This window comes from Antechinus flavipes, chromosome 4 (assembly GCF_016432865.1).
Source record: "Antechinus flavipes isolate AdamAnt ecotype Samford, QLD, Australia chromosome 4, AdamAnt_v2, whole genome shotgun sequence".
Lineage (NCBI taxonomy): Eukaryota > Metazoa > Chordata > Mammalia > Dasyuromorphia > Dasyuridae > Antechinus > Antechinus flavipes.
Window position 1 is genome coordinate 471703229 of NC_067401.1, and position 20676 is coordinate 471723904.

At 43.5% G+C, this 20676-nt stretch overlaps 1 protein-coding gene across 1 annotated transcript in view; it reads left to right on the forward strand.

Moving 5' to 3' along the window:
• USP24 (ubiquitin specific peptidase 24) overlaps positions 1–20676 on the forward strand; it is a 148056-nt gene that overhangs the window by 66351 nt on the left and 61029 nt on the right. The window contains exons 13-29 of the mRNA XM_051999605.1: positions 105–212; positions 873–968; positions 1058–1219; positions 1375–1422; positions 6009–6116; positions 7313–7462; positions 7766–7897; positions 10862–10973; positions 11455–11531; positions 12747–12887; positions 13073–13126; positions 16249–16364; positions 17581–17647; positions 17733–17843; positions 19099–19197; positions 19286–19456; positions 20554–20639. Of these exons, the coding sequence (XP_051855565.1) occupies positions 105–212; positions 873–968; positions 1058–1219; positions 1375–1422; positions 6009–6116; positions 7313–7462; positions 7766–7897; positions 10862–10973; positions 11455–11531; positions 12747–12887; positions 13073–13126; positions 16249–16364; positions 17581–17647; positions 17733–17843; positions 19099–19197; positions 19286–19456; positions 20554–20639 (1838 nt within the window). The remainder of the gene's footprint in view (positions 1–104; positions 213–872; positions 969–1057; positions 1220–1374; positions 1423–6008; positions 6117–7312; positions 7463–7765; positions 7898–10861; positions 10974–11454; positions 11532–12746; positions 12888–13072; positions 13127–16248; positions 16365–17580; positions 17648–17732; positions 17844–19098; positions 19198–19285; positions 19457–20553; positions 20640–20676) is intronic.

Below are 20676 nucleotides of genomic sequence, written 5' to 3' on the forward strand. Positions count from 1 at the left end.
TTCATTGTAGTCGTGTCAGTTGATCTTTCCACTACACATGTATTTTACTACTTTTAAAGACAGGATTAGGAAAACTCCATTATCTTTTTCCCTTCCTCTTTCAGGCAGGACAGTCATCCACTGTCATTGAGAACATCCACACTATTATTGCTGCAGCCGCTGTGAAGTTCAGCTCAGATCAGCTGAATCATCTCTTTGTTCTCATCCAGAAGGTATGTGCATGGTAACATTTATTTACACATCCTCAAATATTTTTATTTTAGCATTCGTTTTCTAGAGTGCTTTTCTTTAGAGGCCCAGGGGTGAGGAGTGAGGGAAAAATAGGATTACATGACAAATTATTTCTTTATTTGTGATTATTTGATGTAATTTTGTGTGTCATACTCAAAAATTGTGTATCAAATACAAACATTTGATACAATCCAGATCCAAGAACCCTAAGGTCTTAGATGTAGATCTGAAATAGATGTAGAGGCTGTTTAGTCCCATCTCTTCATTTGATGGAGGAGGAAACTGAGGGCTGAACGGGTTCATTTTTTCCCCCATGTCACCTGAGGAGAATTGGAGGTGAGGGTTGCCACCATTGACCCCAGAGCTGATGTCTGCACCTGCCTCTACTCCAGCTCCCAGCCGAGAACCATCTACTCTACTCTTGACTCTGACTTTCTCAGGGAAGAAGAGGCTCTTGGGGTCGGCAGGCAGCGCTTATGTGATCACGGCTGCCAAGTCCCAGATAGCCGTTCTTTTTAGGCTGGGCTGGAGGTGGACGGAGGCAAGAGGAATGACCTCTCCTCCCTCTTACTTACCAGACAGGTACCACCCCCAGTCTCAGCAGCTTGACTTCATTCTGTCCTTTTATGTTTATCCTGCAGAGCTGGGAGACAGAAAACGACCGAGTCAGACAGAAGTTGTTGAGCCTGATCGGGCGCATCGGCCGTGAAGCTCGCTTCGAGACCACCTCTGGAAAGGCAGGAGACCAGATGGATGTTTCAATTACAGATGTAGTCTTTGACACCCTCTGTCTCCCCAGGGGCTCACGCGCCTTCTGTCCTTGCAGGTCCTTGAAGTCCTCTGGGATTTGGCCCACCTGCCCACCTTGCCCAGCAGCCTCATTCAGCAAGCTTTGGAGGAACACCTGACCATCCTTAGCGACGCCTATGCAGTGAAGGAAGCTATCAAGAGAAGCTACATCATTAAGTGCATCGAAGACATTAAACGGGTATAAAACTGGCTGGGTGCAGCACGGTCATTCTCTAATCCTCAGCAGAGATGCCCCCGTGGGACATTCTTCCTACCCTGGAGCCTGGGCTTAGGAGAGTGGGTAACCACTGGTTTTATTGAGATACTTATATTTCTTTTAAAATACATTTTCAGCCTGGAGAGTGGTCAGGTTTGGAAAAAAACAAGAAGGATGGATTCAAGGTAAGAATTTGCTGATTGAACCTACTTGAAAGTACACTAGTGATGAGGGGATTGTAACCCTTTTAACAATCCCTTTTAATATTTCCTCTCTTTAAAATAATTATGTATGGTGTTCAAACACAGACTGTATATTTCAAGACTGATTTTTTTATGATTTAGATTTCAGACTTTGCTATTTTAGTCAGTGGTGATTGGTTTTCTGTCATCCATCATGAAAAACTAGTTAGTGACCCATGGGAAGAGAAAAAACACTTGTCAGGGATTGTGGTTTTTAAAAATTCAACTTAATTTTTTCCTTAAAAAGAAATATAAAGCATTTAATTTAGATTCTGTTGGCAGTTCCTAATTTTTTCTACTTTGGATCTTCCCACCCATTGAGAAAGCAAGAAAAACATAACTTAGTACAAGTATGTGGGCAAGCAGAGCAAGTTGCCGCATTAGCCATTTCTGAAAATTGAACTTCCTTTTGCTGTCTGTCCCAATCCCTGTCTGGAGCTTGAGAGCAGGTTTCATCCTGAGTCCTAGGCCTTTTGAGTCCATCAGAACTTCTCAGTCTTTCCAAGTTGTCCTTAATGTACTACTAGTTAGCTATACAAATTGTTCTCCAGGTTCTTAAAGCATTTCTTTCAGGAATGAGACAAATGAATGAAAAAAAAATTTATTAAGAGCTTAGCCATCACCTATATACTGACCTGGGTTTAAAACATAATTAAAAGCCCTCCCTGCCCCGCAAAGGAGCTTATATTCTAACACATTTCCAAATGGTGGCCAGGAAGGATTTTCTGGTCTGGGAAGTCTCTAGAGGTAGTCCATTGACAAGGTAGCTTTCCAAAGAAGTCATTAAGGTTAATTTTCCTCTACCTTTCCTATTAACAAGCCCCACACTTTAGAAGGAGAATACTTAGTTCTGTAGTGAGGCTAATTGAGGGGGTGGAGAAAGAAAAACATCCACTGGAAGAAAGAATGGTTCAGAATTGAATGTCTGTAGTATTGCTGCTTCATGGTTCTCTGACTGAGAGAAAGAAGGTGGAGAAGAGAGAAAGCCAGAAAGGAAAGACCTTGGAGTAGCTCCTCGACCTGTCGAGTAGTGGGCAGGCTTTTGATGGCTCCGCTCGGAATGGACAAGGCCGTGAGCCATCACCAGAGGCTGGGGGCTGCACGTGCATGGCTCAGCACTCCCAGCTCGATGAGGAGACAGTCCATCCTCCCTTTTGAAAGCACAGAGAGCAATGTTGGTATATTCAGAAATTTCCTCCGAAGCTCATTCTGCCGTCAGGAGTCCATTGTTGTGTATTTGCAAGGTTGCATTTGGGCATTTGTGTATGTTCTGTTTCACTTTTCAGTGATTTTTACAAGGACTAGGTAGTTTGATTTCTTAGCTTTTAATAATAATTTGTAAAGGGAAGGGGTGTATGATTCTCTTGTTTATGGTAAAAAAACATTATTTGTTCAGTTTATGGCATAGGCCTTTTGTCAGGTGGAATGTATTTCTAAATATTCCTGGGAAGGTTTGTTGTTGTTTTCAGTGTCTCAGTTAATCTGGATGCCTTTTTCTTTGGCTTTGAATCTCATCCAGAATTATTAAAGGCGTTCCAATCCTAAGTAAGAACAGAGGCTTATCTTCATTCCCAGCATCACTCACCTTTTCTTTATAGTTAATGAAAAATAAAGCAGGAAGCATTGCCCAGGAAGTGGCTTCTGAAACTTGAGTATTCTTTTTTGGCAGTCTCTAATCTTTCCTTTCTGAGTGCCATTAGCTCTTCGGCTCTTCTTGGGGGTGGGCCTACCGCTGTCTTGCTGCCTTTCTCTCCTTACTTCATTCACATTTTAATTCTTAAAGAAATTTCTCTAGTCTTTTTGTGAGGACCCAAAGACAAAACTCTTTTTACACCCCTTCCCCAGCCCAGTGAATTCAGTGCCCTATAATTTTGTTGCTGTCCCATTGGTCCTTAGTCCTGTATTGCTGCTAAAGGTGTTTTTCTGTGCTGTGCCCTTTCCTGCCAGGCAGCAAGGTGGGCTGACTGGGGATTGTCTCCCTGTCCGGCTTCACAGGAACTAAGAAGAGGGTAAGAGGAGATCCCCTTCCCCTCCTCAGCTCCCTGTCTCCTCTTCCAGCTCACTCCCTTCTCACGACTGTAGGCTAATAGCTGCTACACTCCCCTGTTGTTTGTTCAGAAATCCTGACTTGCACCACTGTAGCTTCTGCCAGGATATTTTGGGCTTCCTGGGGCTTTTCTCCTCCCTACTCCCTATATCAACCTCCCTTTTTCCTGTTCTCCTTTTTCTTTCCTCTTTTTAAAAAATGTTTAAGTTTAAATGTTCTAACACAACACATTTAGCTAAACACAATAGACCCAATTTAATAAATCAAAATACCTTTATACTTTCAACCTATTATCTCAAGTCCTCCATTCCATTTTTTAACAAAGAAGCTGAGATGTCTCAGTTGTCTGTCCTCTGTTATTGTTCTTAATACAGTTACAACACAGATAATGGGTGGTTTGGCAAAGAGGATAATATCCTGCTCTCTTCTCTTTTATTTAAAAAAAAAATCTGAATTGACTTAGGTTAAACTAGTTTTACCCTTTAAGTTGTATTTGAGATAATCAGTTTTAACTTATAAAACTATCAAGTCTTTTTTAAAAAATTGTTAAAAGACACTTGGTTGAATTGGTACCTACTTTTTTTTATCTCCTTTGAATACCATCTTCCTATCTTACAGTAAGATTAGTCAAGGTAGGTTGTATCAAGTTGTGTTTTGTCAGAAGTTACTCCTATAACCAATCACCATGTTAGTGGAGCTGGTGCATTAAAAGAGTCACGTGATCTGCAAATAACATTTTTTTCAGTATGTTAACATTGGAGAAGCTATGTGGGCAGAATAAAAAAAAAGACCAGTCTTGGAGGTATCTTAAGTCCCAGGTTTTATGTTGACTTTTTTTTTTTAATTGAGGGAATCAATTAAAAATTGGAAAATTTTTGGAAAACTCAAAAGTCTGGTAGTCCAATCCTAACCACTTTAACTGGCTGTAATAACACTGATTGCTAAAGTCATGGTGGTTTTAATGTTTTATGTTTTTAGAAGTACCAGTCAGGACTTGAAGAGTTTTGAACATTGTCACTTTTAGGCATTTCCATTGGAACAGGAATTGAACATTATCACTTTTAGGCATTTCCATTGGAACAGGAATTTTTCTTTGGCCCTTGAGAGTGCCTTCCACAAAGTACTAACTCGACTGATACTTGATGCTTTTCCTTGTTTTCCATCTCTTAAGTTCATGCAGGCATAAGGTCCTTATATTGATGCATTTTTTCCAGAGCTTTGTGCTTGTTTTTCACTTTGTTTTTCTAAATGCTGTGAAATTTTAATTAAAGAGACAACAGAGAAATCAGGGATTGGGGGAGTATTCTTGTGAATAAGGAATTGAGCTTTTTATTATTAGTTCTCAGTATTTTGATTCTAGATGCTATAATTGCTATAATCATATATGTGCCATTCGAATTTCTGTGTCTTAGAATGTAAAATAATATAATCCCGTAGTTTTAAAGGAATTATTTTTGGAAAGTAATTCTTTAAAGTCAAGAAAACCAATTTATAAGAGTATTAGAAACATATTAGCGAAAAAAATTTAGAAACATGATATTAGAGAAAAAAAATGTACATCTGATTGGCACTAGTGAAACTTCTAAGTCCAAATTTTATGAGTCTTGGATCTTTGAATTCTTTGCTGGTCCAGAACTCTCATACAAGGTTCAAAATTGTGTATGTGTGTATTTGAAAAATACTATGGATCTTGTTAAAGGGGAAGGGATAATTGGATTAAGTCAGGAGATAGGTTCTGATGTCAGCTCTGGAGCTCGTTAGCTTTCTGTTAGTGAGTAGTTTGAATGTGAAAATGTGGTTTCCTTCTTTATAAAATGAGTAATCCTGTGGCTCACCTCACAGGGTTGTTGTGAGGATTGAGCTTTGTTAATCTCAGAATTCTCTGGAAACAGGGCTTGTTGTTAATGATGGGGACAAAAACGGCCGAGGTCAGACAGGATCATCTCTTTAACGGAGTCCTGCCTTGGGATCCTGAGTCCCTGGTACTTGAGCTCTGCTGGGTTTGGCCATTTTCATTGGAATCTCAATAGTATCACACAAAGCCAACTTTTAATTTCCTTTTATTATTAAATGAAGAAAGATTGATTACTTGCCAGCCCTTTCATTGAAATATGGGCGTTAGGTCTTTGCCAGCAGCTTCTGACTTCTGTTAATGCCCTGGCAGGATGGACTTTGCTGAGAGTCTGTCTCTGGAGTTGCCACTTCCCTGATGTCCGGGGAGGGCCTCATGTGTTTGCCACCCCTTCATATCTCTTCCTGTATGGAATACTTAGTCCTAGGAAGCTGCATGCAGGATAAGGAGACTCGTCCTGGGGGTGAGAGGAAGCCAGGTGACCCCTGAACCCCGGGGAGACAAGGCCAAGAATGGGTGGTAGGAGAAGCAAGACGGAGCCGCTGGTTCTGTCTTTTCTTTCATTAGTGGGAAGACTCAGCACATGCTGTGTGTCTCTTCATTTGATTGTCATTCATTTTTTTGTTCTAGTCATCCCAGCATAACAACCCCCAGTTTGTTTGGGTGGTCCCCGCTTTACGGCAGCTCCACGAGATCACCCGATCATTTATAAAACAAACCTATCAAAAGCAAGACAAGGTAAGAGTGCTTGCTAGTGTCTGGTTGTGTCACAAGCACAAAGGCAAGAGGTTGGGGTTTTCGTACTTGTAAAGCAGCAAAAGGAAATCCTGGGCTTTTATAGCCAGCAGCTTGTTGGGTGGATCCTGTGCTTTCTCTCCTTTTCTTGAATAAAAATAAATGTTTGCCTTTTTATTTCCTTAAACCCTTTGAATTATGTGCCTGAAGTGAGACAAAGTTATAATATTCTTCCAGTGTTTCTGAAGGAAAAAAAAAATAGCTTGAGGTACTTTGTAAGAAACAGTCAGCTGCCTCAGGTCAAAGCATTTACTACAAACTTGATTTGAGAGAATAAATAGGGGGAAATGAAGATTCTGATAAAAACATTTTTCATAATAGAAAAAGCACGTCAGATGTGGCTCTCCTCAACAGTGAGAGGATTCAAATCAGTTCCACTTGTTCAGTGAAGAGAGCCATCTACACCCAGAGAGAGAACCGTGGGAACAGAGTGTGGAACACACCATCCCATTCTCACTCTCTCTGTTTTATTTGCTTGAATTTTGTTTTCTTTCTCAGTTTTTTTTTCCTTCCTTATTGATCTAATTTTTCTGGTGCAGCAAGATAACTCTATAAATAAGTATACATATATTGGATTTAACATGTATTTCAACATATTTAACATGTATTAGACAACCTGCCAGCTAGGGGAGGGAGTTGGGGGAAGGTGGGAAAAATTTGGTTTTGCAAGGGTCAATGTTGAAAAAATTACCCATGCATATACCTTGCAAATAAATTTTAAAAATGAATGAACTAATTAATAAAAAAAAGAAAAAGCATACCATTGGATTTTCCTTGTTGTTTTAGAGAAACAAACTGGGGGTAGCTAGGTGTTCCACCAGCCCTGAAGTCAGGGGGACCTGAGTTCAAATCTGGTCTTGAACACTTAACACCTCCTGGCTGTGTGACCTTGGGCAAGTCACTTAACCCCAATTGCCCCATCAAAAAAATAAAATAAAGAATCAAAATGTGTCATGAGTAGGATGAGGAAAAGGCTTTCCACATAAAGGTAGGATCATGTTCCTCTTGTTCCACATGGAAACTGAAGAAATCCGCAAGCCTTCTAAGCCACCAATATGAAGTCTGAACATAAGTTTGTATGAATATGGCAGAAAAATTATGTAGACTTACAAACTTTCCTTTTCATTGTTTTCCCCAAGAGCATCATTCAGGACTTGAAAAAAAATTTTGAAATAGTCAAACTGGTAACGGGGAGTTTGATAGCTTGTCACCGACTTGCAGCATCTGTATCAGCACCTGGGGGCTTAACTGGTTCAACACTGGTGGATGGCCGATACACTTATCGGGAGGTAAATTGTGCATTGTGCTTTTGTCATACGTAAAAATATTAAAAGTGCCAGTTGTATTTCATTGGCCAGAAGTATTGAAAATTAATCTTGATTTGAGATTCATCAGTATGTTAAATATTTATTTAGAAGCTTTCATAATTAACTTTTATTGGCAGCTAAAAGTCAGATATAATTGCCACATGGCTAAATTTGTCATAATGTAATCCTTAAATTGACTTATAAATTATATCCAAAATCAAATTATATTTTTTGTTTAATTTATACATGACTTGAATGAGCTAAATAAAATTCTCTCTCTTTCAGTATTTAGAGGCGCACTTAAAATTTCTGGCATTTTTCTTGCAAGAAGCCACTCTGTATCTGGGTTGGAATCGAGCTAAGGAAATCTGGGAATGTCTTGTGACGGGACAAGATGTTTGTGAATTGGATAGAGAGGTAAGAATTGGATAGAGAGGTGGGAATATGTGAGGTTTCATTATATCTCAAATAATGTTCACCTCTTTCTCACTCATTCTGTTTTTAAGTACTTTGAATAGAAATGTCTTTTATGAGTGATGGGTCATTTTACAAGTACATATATGATATGTAGACTACACACACACACACACACACCATATTTTACATTCTAGTTCACATTAAATTCAAAATGAATATGACTTAAATGTCAACGGTAAATACCACAAGAAAATTAGAAGAAAAACATTATCATGAACTAGTCACAGCTGTGATAGGAGGAAACTTCTTTAAAAGGGACAAAGGCGATTACAAAATAAAAATTAAAAATGATTCAGCATAAACAAAAATTAATGCATCTAAAATAAGAGAAATGGTTGAGTGGGAAAATAGCTTTGTATCAAGTTTTTCTGGAAAGGGTTGGTGTTCAGGGTCTAGAAAGATTAACAGAAACATATACATGACCACAAGTCCTTCCTCAAGAGATAAGTGGCCCAAGGACATGAACAGTCAGTTCATTTCAGGGAATTGCAAACTGTGAACAATCAATCCTCTGAGGGAAGGTTTCAGTTCACTAACACCATGAGAAACACAAATCTAAATAGTGCTGACATTTTACCTCAAGTTTAGCAAAAGGCAAAAATGAAAATAATGACTTTAGAACTCAGGTTACACAAGTACAAGACAAAATTCTTTGTGAATGATGAAACATTTTAATTGATTTGGAAACTAGTATTCAAGGCTGGTAAATTATTGGTGTTAAAAAATTGAGGTTTTGTTTTAAAACAGGCTGAAGTTTGGGATCATTAAAAGCAAATCAGAATATTCTCCTATTTAATTCTGAATCAAACCTGTTATTACTAAGGAATTTTAATGCAAAATTTTGAATATTAACAAATAGACAGCAATATATACAAAAATTATTCTTTATTAGTTAATTATATGGTTCAACATTAACATAATTTATCCTATAAAAAACAAAAAACAATCATTCAATGCCAGGTTAAATAAAAATCATCTAGAAACATAAGCATGAAAGAATTACACACACACACACACACACACACACACACACACACACACACAAAACCATAGTGATAGAGCACTAAGTTTGGAATGGGGGCGGGGGGGAACAGGACTCATGTTCCTAAGTTCAAGTCTAACCTCAGACACTTAGCTGGGTGACTCTGGGCAAGTCACTTCATCTTGTTTGCCTCATTTTCTTCATCTTTAAAATGAGCTAGGGAAGGAAATGGCAAACCAGCTCAGTATCTCTGACAAGAGAACTCCAACTAGGATCGTGAGGTCTCAGACAAGAGTGAAGTAGCTCAACAGTGACAACAAGATGCAAAGCAAGGAACTCTTCCCTGCCTATATAACACTGAGAACTGTCACAATAAAGAGCCATAGTTATAAATCAGAAAAGAGGGAGCAAAATTACTCTTTTTTTCAGATATGGTGGCTTGCTTAGAAACTTCAAATGATGGAGAAACTCATTAGAGAAACTGAAACCAATAAATCAATCATTAAACATTCATTACGTGCCTCCTATGTGACAGACACTGTGCTAAGGGTTGCAAATATAAACACACACAAAAATATGTCAGCATCTGCTCTCAAGGAGTTTCAGATTTAAGGGTAGAAAACAAAACATACCACAAAGTTCCAAAGAGGGTGAGTGTTGGAGAAGGTCCTAGGTCCAAGTCAGGGTAGAAAAGTGAGAGGAATGCGGAGAGGGTCTGAGCTACACAGCAAATCCCCCCCCCCCCTTACCCTTGTCAGAGGGGCAGAGTAGGCCCTGGCGGGGACTGAGAACCAAGGCTGATGGGATCTTGTAGGATGATTTCCCCAAGAATGAGCTTCCTGAGTCATGAGGAAGAATTCTCAGAATGCAGAGTCATGAGAAAAGAAATGAAAAATAAGTTTAATAAAATGGAAAAATACAAAACATTCACCAAAAAAAGTATTTCTAAACCAAGAGAAAAATAATAGGAAAAATCCATTCCAAATTACATCTAAAGGGGGATGAAAAAACATTCTTTACAGAAGTGAAAGAAGGTTGAAAAAATGAAATAGTTTGGTTATTGATGAGTAAACTGCCATAGAAAATAAAAATTCCTGTGGTATGTAAACAAACACCCACAGCTGTCCCATATTACATGGTCACTGCATTAGAGGGGGCTGAGTCAAGTCCTTGAGTTAGGACAGGTAGAATTGGGCTTCTGCCCACACACCCAGGGCCAGACTACTGAAGGAGGCGTCACTGGTCTCTCGTCGTTCACAAGTGATAACCGAGGGGACCAAAGGCTCCGGACAATGTGGCCAGAGGGCCCAGGGGGCCAGCTTGGGAAGGGAACACCCCTCCAGGTTGGGAAGGCCACGAGTTTGAGTGTGTTGGGCAGGTTCACACACGACTACATTGGAAGGAGAGGGGAGAGGCATGCAGACAATGGGATGTTGTTCAGTCCTGTCTGGTTCTGTGGCTCCATAGGGGGTTTTCTTGGCAGATCCAGCGCATTTTACAGAGGAGGAAACTGAGGAACACAGGGTGAAGGGCCTTGCCCAGAGTCACACAGCCAGTGAAAGTCTGGGGCCACAATTGAAAAATGGCTTCAGGCCTGGTGCTCTCTCCACTGCACCACCTAGTCGAGGGCTCTGAGCGTTGTAGTGCTGTAGGGGACTTTTCACAAGGGGGATGGGTTTTTTAGGGGGTTTTGTTTGCTTGTTTTTGCTGAGGCAGTTGGGATTAAGTGACTTGCCCAGGGTCACAGAGCTAGGAAGTGTTAAGTGTCTGTGGCCAGGTTCAAACTCACATCCTCCTGACTTCAGGGCTGGTGCTCCATCCACTGTGCCCCCTACCTGCCCTCGGGGATAGTTTTTTTAAGCTATAGAGTTTGTATTTGTTCAAAACTGCTATTTGAATGAAACTAATATTCTGCTTCCCAGATGTGTTTTGAGTGGTTTACAAAAGGACAGCATGATCTTGAAAGCGACGTTCAGCAGCAGCTCTTCAAGGAGAAAATTCTCAAACTGGAGTCGTATGAAATTACTATGAATGGTAGGAAGGCATTTATTATCTTTTATATTGTAAGTTCTGATTGAAAAAAGAACTAAAATGGATCACTCTATGAAATAAAATTGTAGATAAAACTGTTGACAAAATTTTTAGAATCTGACTCTAAAATTCTCTTCATGACCGACTAGGACAGGTAACCGAGGGTTTCCGGGGCTAGGTCTGAGCCAGGTCCGGGAAGGGCTGCAGTGGGTCAGGGGACAGACCTTAGGGGTGACCCAGTCCCTGAGAAAGCCCAGTTTTTAAGCCAGAGCTTCGGGTGACAACTAAGGTATGCATGAGTGGCAGATTGTTTGTCCAAGTAGAAGGGAACTCACATTGGTAAAATCACACAACTTTTTAATTACTTAAAATATATCTGAAAATTAAGTGTAGATGTATACTTTCTTTATTTTTGTTTATTTTGACTTGAATTATCTATATTTAACATAAACTGATTTATCCTATTGTGTCCTTTGGCTTACAGGTTTTGCCCTATTTAAGACCTTTTTTGAAAATGTGAATCTCTGTGATCATCGATTAAAGCGACAGGGTGCTCAGCTGGTAAGTTGCCGATTTTCTTTGTAGACACAAATGGTAGAGCGAAGGCTGAAGAAACATGGCATGGGCAAGGGCCAGCTGTGCTGGAAACTATCCTCAAAACAAATTCATGTTCCACTTTTATTTTTCCAAGCAAACTTCAATCCCATGTCGCTGTGCGCAGAACAATCTCTGAACAAATGGAATCCCAGACCTAGGCCCGAGCCCTTTGCTGTGGTGATGCTGGCCTTGGTTTACACACGCATTGTCTGCTTTTGTCTTCAAAAAGTCTGTGGAGTGTTGGCCGAGCATTGTAACATTTGATATTTTGGGACATTCAAACTTGTTAAGAAAAAGTTTAGAAGAGAGAGCTATTTCTTCTAAATCTATTCTTTTAAGTAAACCAATTCATTAAAATAGAGAATCGGGAGGGGGGGGGGGGGGTTGTACATAAACACACACACATCGGATATTTAAATCTAAATATAGAAACATATTTTGTTACACATATGTCCTGCACATTGTACAATATTTCCATAATTGTACCTGTGTATATTCGATGAATTTTCAGACTGTCAAAGAAAAGATTAATATTACACTCTAGTTTTAAGCACAAGTTTTGCAAAATTGTCATTATTGTGTGGCTTAGCCATTTCTTGCTTAGAGCAAGATTTGCAAAATAAACACAATTCTCCCACCCGGTGCTCAAGGTCACAAACCTCTACCCTCGGATGATTTGAGGTGCCATTTATGGGAATCTTGTACAAGGGAAATATCACAAAAAGATTCAGATACATTTTTGGGTTAACCTCTCCCTTTTATGAGATATCTAGAAGGGGGAGTTGCAGTCCCAGGGGAAAGAGGATGGCAGGTTGGGGGTCTTCTCTAGGAAAGCAAGCTTGCTTCTCACCCTGCCTCCCTTACCTGGAACTGCAAGCTTTGCTCAAGGGCAGCTCTCGGAAGGTATTCTCACTTGGAGAGAATGATTTATGCTTACAATTCCTAGACTGACTTAAAATGAGGTTTTTCCATATACATGCACAGGGCCACCAGCAGACCCAGGCTGGATTCCATGCTCTCTTCGAGAAGAGCAGTTAGCTATTGAGTCATGGTTGAATGGCGAAGTTTTTTTTCTTGACATGCAATGAAGAAATTGACCACGTTGTGGTGAGTTTCTTTACTTCTGTCTTAACATTTACAACTTAATAACATACAGCTTAAATTTTGTATTTTAAACAGTACGTAGAGAAGTTGGAATTGGTTGGGATGGATTTTATTTGGAAAATTGCGATGGAGTCACCTGATGAAGAAATAGCTAATGAGGCCATTCAGCTGATCATAAACTACAGTTATATTAACTTAAATCCAAGATTGAAGAAGGTGGGTGTTAGGAGTGGGCAATTATGGGTGGGCATCGTTTCTCCTCTTCCAAATTCGTGGAGATTGGCTTGGGATTTGGGGATTTGGGATTGGGCTTGGGACTGTTTTGGGATTTGGTTCTCAAGTTTTCTCCCTTTGACATATTATTGCCAAAGCACTAATTTCCATTTAACTGGCCCTTCTAGGATTCAGTGTCTCTGCACAGGAAGTTCATCGCTGATTGCTATGCCCGCCTAGAAGTGAGTATCCAGGAGCCCTTGATCCCTTGGGTCAGTTACTGTCTGAAGCAGTAGGAGAGCTCCCCGCCCCAAGGACTGGACTTCTGGCCTGCTGAGCTCCTTAATGTGGGCTCCCTCCATCTTCCAGGCCATCGCACCCATTTCACTCCCACTGTGAATGTCATACTCATGGCAGTCACTCACATTCTAGCACTATACAACTTGCACTGTGCTTTCAGTGACCATTTAGCAGACAAGGAGTTAGGCTCAGACAGTGGCTGCTCCCAGGTCTGGTGCCTCTCTCGGCATCATCAGGTCACACAAGGAGTTGTGGCAGAGGACTCTTGGCCCATGGTCATCTACCAGCAGGTCCTGATCCTTCCTTCAGCTGTCAAGAAGCCCTGCCCCGGTCAGTGACATGCCTGCAGGGTGCTCTGCACGGAGACAGTGGCTAGAGAGGGCAGGGCGCACTGGCAGGAAGCCCCTCCCTTCCTCTTGTGTCAGTGGTCGAGGGAGTAAGTATTTGGTGTGTGTGCTGAGGCTCAGCACTACTCTAGGGAGAAGACAAGGGGGTTCTCTTCAAATCACCCTTGCCTTGGTAATTTGATTTAATTTTTAATGGAGTTTTATTTTCAGATTCAAATGACCTTCCTCCTACCTTCCTTTCTACCTCACTGAGAAAGCAAAAGAATTCAACACTCATTACGTGCACATGTAGTCTAGCCAAAGAGGGGCTTCCTAGGAATAGGGTCGTTTCTTCCCTAGGTCATTAACATTCTCCCCTCCCTCCCCCCAGATCTTTTGCAAACCTCAGTCTAGTCCCCTCTCCCTCATCTTGTACTTTTTTGTACCTAAATTAGGAGTTTTCATTTTCCGATTTAAATTTCTCTTATTTTTTGCATCCTATTAATTTATCTCTTATCATCAGTGAATATTTGCCATCTGAAATGGCTATATTGATCATTAGGAGATGGCTCAAAAAGGCACTTTGGTCCTAAATTAGGAAGAGTCTTAGAAAAGCACTGGATAGCCTAACTGAAGGAGCCCCAAGGCTGGGGTCAGGAAAACTTGAGTTAAAATGTGGCCCTGGCACTTCCAGGCTCTGCAGTTCTTGGATCACTTCCCCTTTCCTGTCTTAGCTTCCTCTGCTAGAAAAGGGGATAGTATCACCACCCACCTCCTGGGACCGTTGTAAGGATCTAGGGAGACAGTACTTACAAGTGCTCCGTCCAGTGCCTGGCATGTAGAAGGCGTATGGATTCTTACTTTTTTCCTTGATCAGTTGATTGATCAGTCTGTTTGTGTGGTAGCCACTTAACAAATATTTGTTCTCTTCTTTAGGAAGGATGTACATGCGCACAGGCGCATGTACACAAACACACACACGGTATATTTGTTTGTTTTTTAAGCATTGCATGGCCTTATCCATATCCCTAAGGTACTTTATTGAAGACTTTCTAAAATGAGTCTTAGTTATCAATAACTGCTTTTTGTGCCCAACTATTCAACCAGTTCTGAAGCTGTGAGTCAGTAAGCATTTACTAAGCACACTACACTGTGCTAAGAGGGATACAAAAAAACAGCGTCTGCCCGCAAGGAGGTTCCATTCTAAGGGAAGGAACAACACACAAACAAATAATAACGGTATACACAGGAAAAATAGAAGCTAACTAAGAGAAGAAAAGCATCAGAAGTCAGAGGAATTGGAGGTTTCCTATGAAGGTGGGATTTTAGTTGGGCTAGAAGGAAACCAGATGGTGGAGATGAGGAAGAAGCAAGAGCTGAGAGAGTGACCAGAGCTATGAGAAGCATTTAGTTCCCAAAATATCCAGGAGGTCATTGTTACTGGATCTAAGAGGATTTAGTGGGGAAACTAGAAAGGGTTAGTGGGTGTGTGGGTGTGTGACAGGTGGGGATTGGGAGATATGAAGGGCTTTAAATGAAAAATTCTGCTGGATCCTCAGGCTGTAGGGAGCCACTGGAGTTTATTCCTAAAGCTTTGCTTTAGGAAAATCACTTTTGTTGCTGATGGAGGATGGGCAGGGGAGTGGAGAGAAAGACTCTGGGGCAAGCAGATCCACCAGTGCTGTTTGAATGTCTGGCCCTGAGTGATGAGGGCCTGCACCAGGATGGGGAGGAGAGTCACCCCAGCAGCTCAGATGTGGTCGGGCTGAGAAATAGGGAGACATCCAGGCTGAATTGTATGAGTCTAGTGACTGGAAGTGATGAGGGAATTTGGAGGTGGGAAGGATTTGGGGAAGATACAAGGAGTTGTGTTTTTGAAAGGTTTCCATTGGGGAACTGGTTGAAAATGTCTGAGGGGCAGTTGGAGATACACAGCCAGGCTGGAGCTTAGTGAGGTCAGAGCTACAGATGGTCACTTCTCCTTGAGGGTAAAAATGGTCACTTAATCCAGGGAGTGATGAAATCCAGATCTCTAGGTGGAGGGGCTCAGAACCAAGGTTTGAGGGACACCCTGTTAGAGGTCACGACCCAGAGAGGGAATCAGCAGAGGAGTGGACACACAGATGGCAGGAGAGGCCCTAAAACCTAGGGAGAAGTGAGTGATCAGCAGGGTCTAAGGCTGTGAGAGGACCGAGAAGAGACACTTGAACGATCGTTGGTTACTTGGAGAGAGTAATTTCATTGGAGTGAGAAGTTGGAAGGGGAATGCTGAGAGACTTAAGAAGAGAGAGCGAGAAAATGGAAACCCTTGTCAGCTTTGCTATGTAGAGAGCCAGGTCGATGGTCAGTGGGGCTGGAAGGGCTAGGATGAGAGAGACATGGGCATCTTGTGGGCCCAGGGAAGGAGCCAAAGGTGGGAGAGAGCAGTGGCAGGAGTGAGCACCAAGCTCTTCTTTAGTGTCTTCCCCTCTTTCCCCCACCGCCTTCAGAAAAACATGAGAGGCTGTGCTAGAATCTGGATGAGCTCCATAGCATTCCCCAAGCTCCCTGGGTCTGGGCACTCTTCACCTTTCTAATCCCTGGTTTTCTCCTGGGGGAGCCAAGCCAAAGGCCCCATGGCTGCAGCCTGGCCAGCGTCTGGTTAGATGGGGCAACCAGGCCAGAGGAAAGGGGGGCTCGTCCGGGACCAGAGCCGGCCCGGTGTCGGGTCCCTGTTTAATGTGCCCGCTCTGTTACAGGCAGCCAGCTCAGCACTTGGCGGCCCAACCCTGACCCATGCTGTGACCAGAGCAACCAAAATGCTCACGGCAACCGCCATGCCCACTGTGGCGACATCTGTACAGTCTCCGTACAGGTAAGTTCAGACTTCCTTACCCATTGGTCCTTCTCATTTCAAAATGGGACTAGCAGTTAAAAGGTTTTTTTTATCATGGAAAGGGGAAAAGGGAGGACAAGCAGTATTTATAGAGCACCTGCTGTGTGCCAAGAACTGTGCTAAGTGCTTTTTGTAAATATTCTTTTATTTAATCCTCACAACCCTGCGAAGTGCTCGAGTTATCCCCCATTTGCATATGGGGTCACTGAGGCAGACTGGTAAAGTGAGATGAGGTCACCCCATGAGTGTCTGGCAGGATTTAATTTCAGCTTATTGGTCCCCAGGCCCAGAACTCTCCCTACGGTGGCTTCTAGTTACCTCTGAAGAAACTCCTGGGTAATGATTTCGGATAGGAAAACTTTTAGCCTTTGATAGGAACCCAAGAGCCACAGCATGTTTCGTGCCTCAGACCTGCTGCCAAAGGCCTGAAGGCTTGGGCCTGCTCACAATTCCCACTGCCCCATGAGCAGGAATGTTCCTGAGCCCGCAGCGACTGAGCTGGGTTGGGTTGCCCCGCGCCCTCTGTTCTCCCTGCTTCTGCCCCAAGCCCCCACTTTGGTGCAGAAGCGAGCGTGCCCGCGGGCATGGCTCTGCTGGTCTCTGGAGGCCCGCCTTCTCCACAGCTGACCAGAGCACCTGCCGGGCTTGTCCAGCCCCTCCTCAGTGTTCCTCGAAAGGAGCAGATCAACTGCAGTCTCAGATCTGCTTCGTGCTTGGAAAGCACAGCGTGTTTCCCTGGGAGCATTCCGGTGGCGTGCTCCGACCCTCGGCTTGCACGTGCTCACCGGTCCTGACCAAGTCATCAGAGCCTGCCATTATTAGTCAGACTGGCCGTGGGCATGGAGAGGGGAGCTGACCTCGGCAGAGGGAGGCAGAGCAGGAGTTAACCCCAGAAGGGCCCATTTAGAAGCCAGATGCTTGTTCTTTGCTGTCCACTTTGCCCTCTGGGACTTGACTTCAGATTTCTTATGACTCTGTCAGCTTTAAAGTGTTAAGAACCAGTCTGACAGATGATGGAAGACAAAGCTCCTGCCCAGGGCCTGTTTTCCTACCCTGGCTATCTCACCAGGGGTCCTTGGCTGGTATTGATGGTCAGAGGGCTTTTGGATGGGGTTTGGGTGAAGTACCTTAATTTACTTGATGTCGACAGTCATTAACACCCCAAAAACACCTTTTCCCTCCTAAAAATCTATAGGTCTACTAAGCTAGTCATCATTGAGAGGCTACTCCTGCTGGCCGAGCGCTACGTAATCACCATCGAGGTCAGTGGCCTTGGTTCACTGCAGGGAAGGGTGTCTGCAGTCTGACTGCTCATTTGGCTAAGTCTTCTCCCTGGGCCTTTTTCAGGACCTTTATTCTGTTCCTCGTACTATTCTACCTCACGGCGCTTCATTCCATGGACATATTCTGACTCTCAGTGTGACGTGCGAATCTACCAAAGATACCTTCACTGTAGAGGTGCGTTTGTACCTTCTGGAAACGTGTTTTGGTTGTCTCGTGGATGGGATGATGGTTTAACTTATCAGGGAGAGGGTGATGGGACATCAGCGACTAAAAGGCAGGATTCCCTAAGCAGGACCCAAAAAGGAAGGAACCCAGGGGGACTCTCAGAGCTCCCTCCAAACAGAAAGCACTGTTGATTTTAAAGAAGTCAGTGAAATCTTGGTGTTGGACTCTGCTTCATTCTCTTCACCTCTCCTTCCCTCTGTCTGGTCTTCTTTCTCTCTCTCCTGACTTTCTTCCTCTTTCCCCCTGCTCTTCCCCCTTCTGTCTGTCTGTCTCTCTGTTTCTGTCTGTCTCTGCCTCTCCCCCTCTTCCTGTTTCTTCCCCTTCCCCCCATCTTGTGCAGATGGTGTCCAGCTTTCCATATCCAAGCCCCAGTCTCTCCCCAGACTCCCACATCAGTAGCCGTCAGTGCCCATTTCACCTTGCTTTGTGTTGGAGGTGAGCGCCTTCTTGCGACAGGCTCCTGATTGCTCTCCTCACCTCCATCCTGCCACGCAGAGATTCTCTGTTTCATTAGCCCCAGGGCGGGACTTCCTTCTCTTGGTAGCTTTTACAGCCCCGGGCCGCCTGCTCCCCAATCCCCCTCTGTGACAGCCGGCCTCCCTGGCTTCTGGCTTCTCCCACAGAACTCTCCCCCGCCTTCTCACATCTCATCCCTCCGCACACCTACATTGCTTTAAGAGGGACAGTTCGAGCATTGTCTCAGGTGGGAAATTTACTGCTAGTGCCCTCTCTCCCGAACAGCCCTTTCTCGGTTTTCTGTACAGATTTTAGTTTAGTTACTTTCTAGTTACGCTGTTCTGTTTCCACTGGATAGGGATTGATTCTTTATACTTATATCGCTGTCTCCTAACATGGAGCCTGATTTATTGTAAGCTGAATGCTTGTTTTGTTTTTGATTGATTTTGAATCAGATTTCTTGACTTTGTTATTCTTTATATCCCTAGAACTTAATCTCAATATTGGCACTTAGTGAATGTTTAAGAACCATTTATCGACTAACTATAATCACCAACAAAGAGATGCAGCCCACTGCATCAAGTATTTTCTTAATGTCATACTTTTTTTCTATCATTTAATGCCGAATGAAGATGGCTACAGATTTAGGTGAAACTATATATATATATATATATATATATATATATATAATATTATAATAGAAACTTTGGCCTGCTCTCACTTCAGTATATTTAATTATTTCTTTCAGGCTCATAGTAACGAAACCATAGGGAGCGTCAGGTGGAAGATAGCAAAGCAGTTGAATTCCCCCGTGGATAACATACAGATATTTGCAAATGATAGTCTGGTAGGTTGAAATGAACTGTTTCTGGTTCTTTCATGTTGGATATCCATACTATGTTTTCCCCAGATAATAACAGCTTCGTGTCTCGTAGCTCACAGTGAACAAGGATCAGAAGCTGCTCCATCAGCTGGGTTTTTCCGAGGAGCAGGCCCTCACGGTCAAGACATCCGGCAGTGGCACCCCTTCGGGGGGCTCTGCAGACTCCTCCACCAGCTCCAGCAGCAGCGGTGGCGTCTTCAGCTCCTCCTACGTCATGGAACAGGTGAAGGGCCTCCCATTTCTTCCTCGTGCTACTCGTAGGGAGGGGTCCAGACTTGGGAGGAGTAAAGAGGCTCAGTTCCCACCTCCCTTCCTTTATTACGCTGAATCTGTCAAGGCTACCGAGGCCTCTGTACACAGTCACAGAGGCGCTTCTGGGGCTTTAGTCCCCTGGCCGGATTGGTGAGGTTGGTCAGAGAGATCCTGTGGGCCCCAGGAGGCTCTGCCTGCTCTGAGGAGCCAGCCAAGCTTCTGCTCCACCAAGGGAGACTTCACCCTCTCATCCTCTCACTTTGGGGGCCCAGGGGGCATCCGAGGAAGAACTCAGTGGTGGTTCGTCCCTGGTAACTTCCATTGTCACCCTCAAACACGCTCTGTCCAGTGTCCCAGCCGGCAGTTGTGTCTCAGGCAAGTTGAAGCCCAAGGCTCCTCGACCTCCCGGGCAACTGAACAAACCCCTCTCTGGCGTGCTTAGACTTGTCCTAGCTGCTGTTGTTGCTCCGCAGGATTAGGGTGACAAGTCTCCACAAGATCAGCTGTCCTGGGTCAACCTCATGCTTGGTACCCCTGCAGCTGCCTGCTTTCCTATACTTTGACTCTTCTTTTGCTCTTTATTGATGCTGTGGAGGAGAAGGGGACAACTTTATCAGTTGTTTGGTCCTGCCCTGGTCCCTAAGGCAGCTCAACCTTGGCTCCCCACCCCCAGTGCTGCCCACTGGGGACCTGGGAGTGGGAGAAGTGTGGTGGTCTGTCCTTCAGGTGATGCTCGCTGGTTTTTGGCTGAGCCTCATCTCTGAAATGGAGGCAGTGCTACCCAGGTGTCTGACACTGTGACGGATGGCAGGGGGACACTTGCCCGAGGCTCCAGAACAGCCAAGGCCAGCTCTGATTCTGCCATCTGGGACCCACTCTGGGGGGCTGCCGGCACTCAGAGTGGATCACCTGCGCTCAGGATGGGCGTACCAGTGTTGGGGGTTCCCCTCTTCTGTTTTCTTTAAGGAGCAGGAGTGTCGGGTTTGTCAAAGTTGGTGTTTTTTGTTTGGAGGAAAAGAGAAATCTTTTATTCAATATCTATGGTTATGTCTTTTGCTTTCTCCTCAGGAGAAGTCCCTCCCAGGTGTTGTCATGGCACTTGTATGCAATGTATTTGACATGCTCTACCAGCTCGCCAACCTGGAGGAGCCCAGGTAAATACACGTTTTCATAAAATGGTCAGGGTTCGGA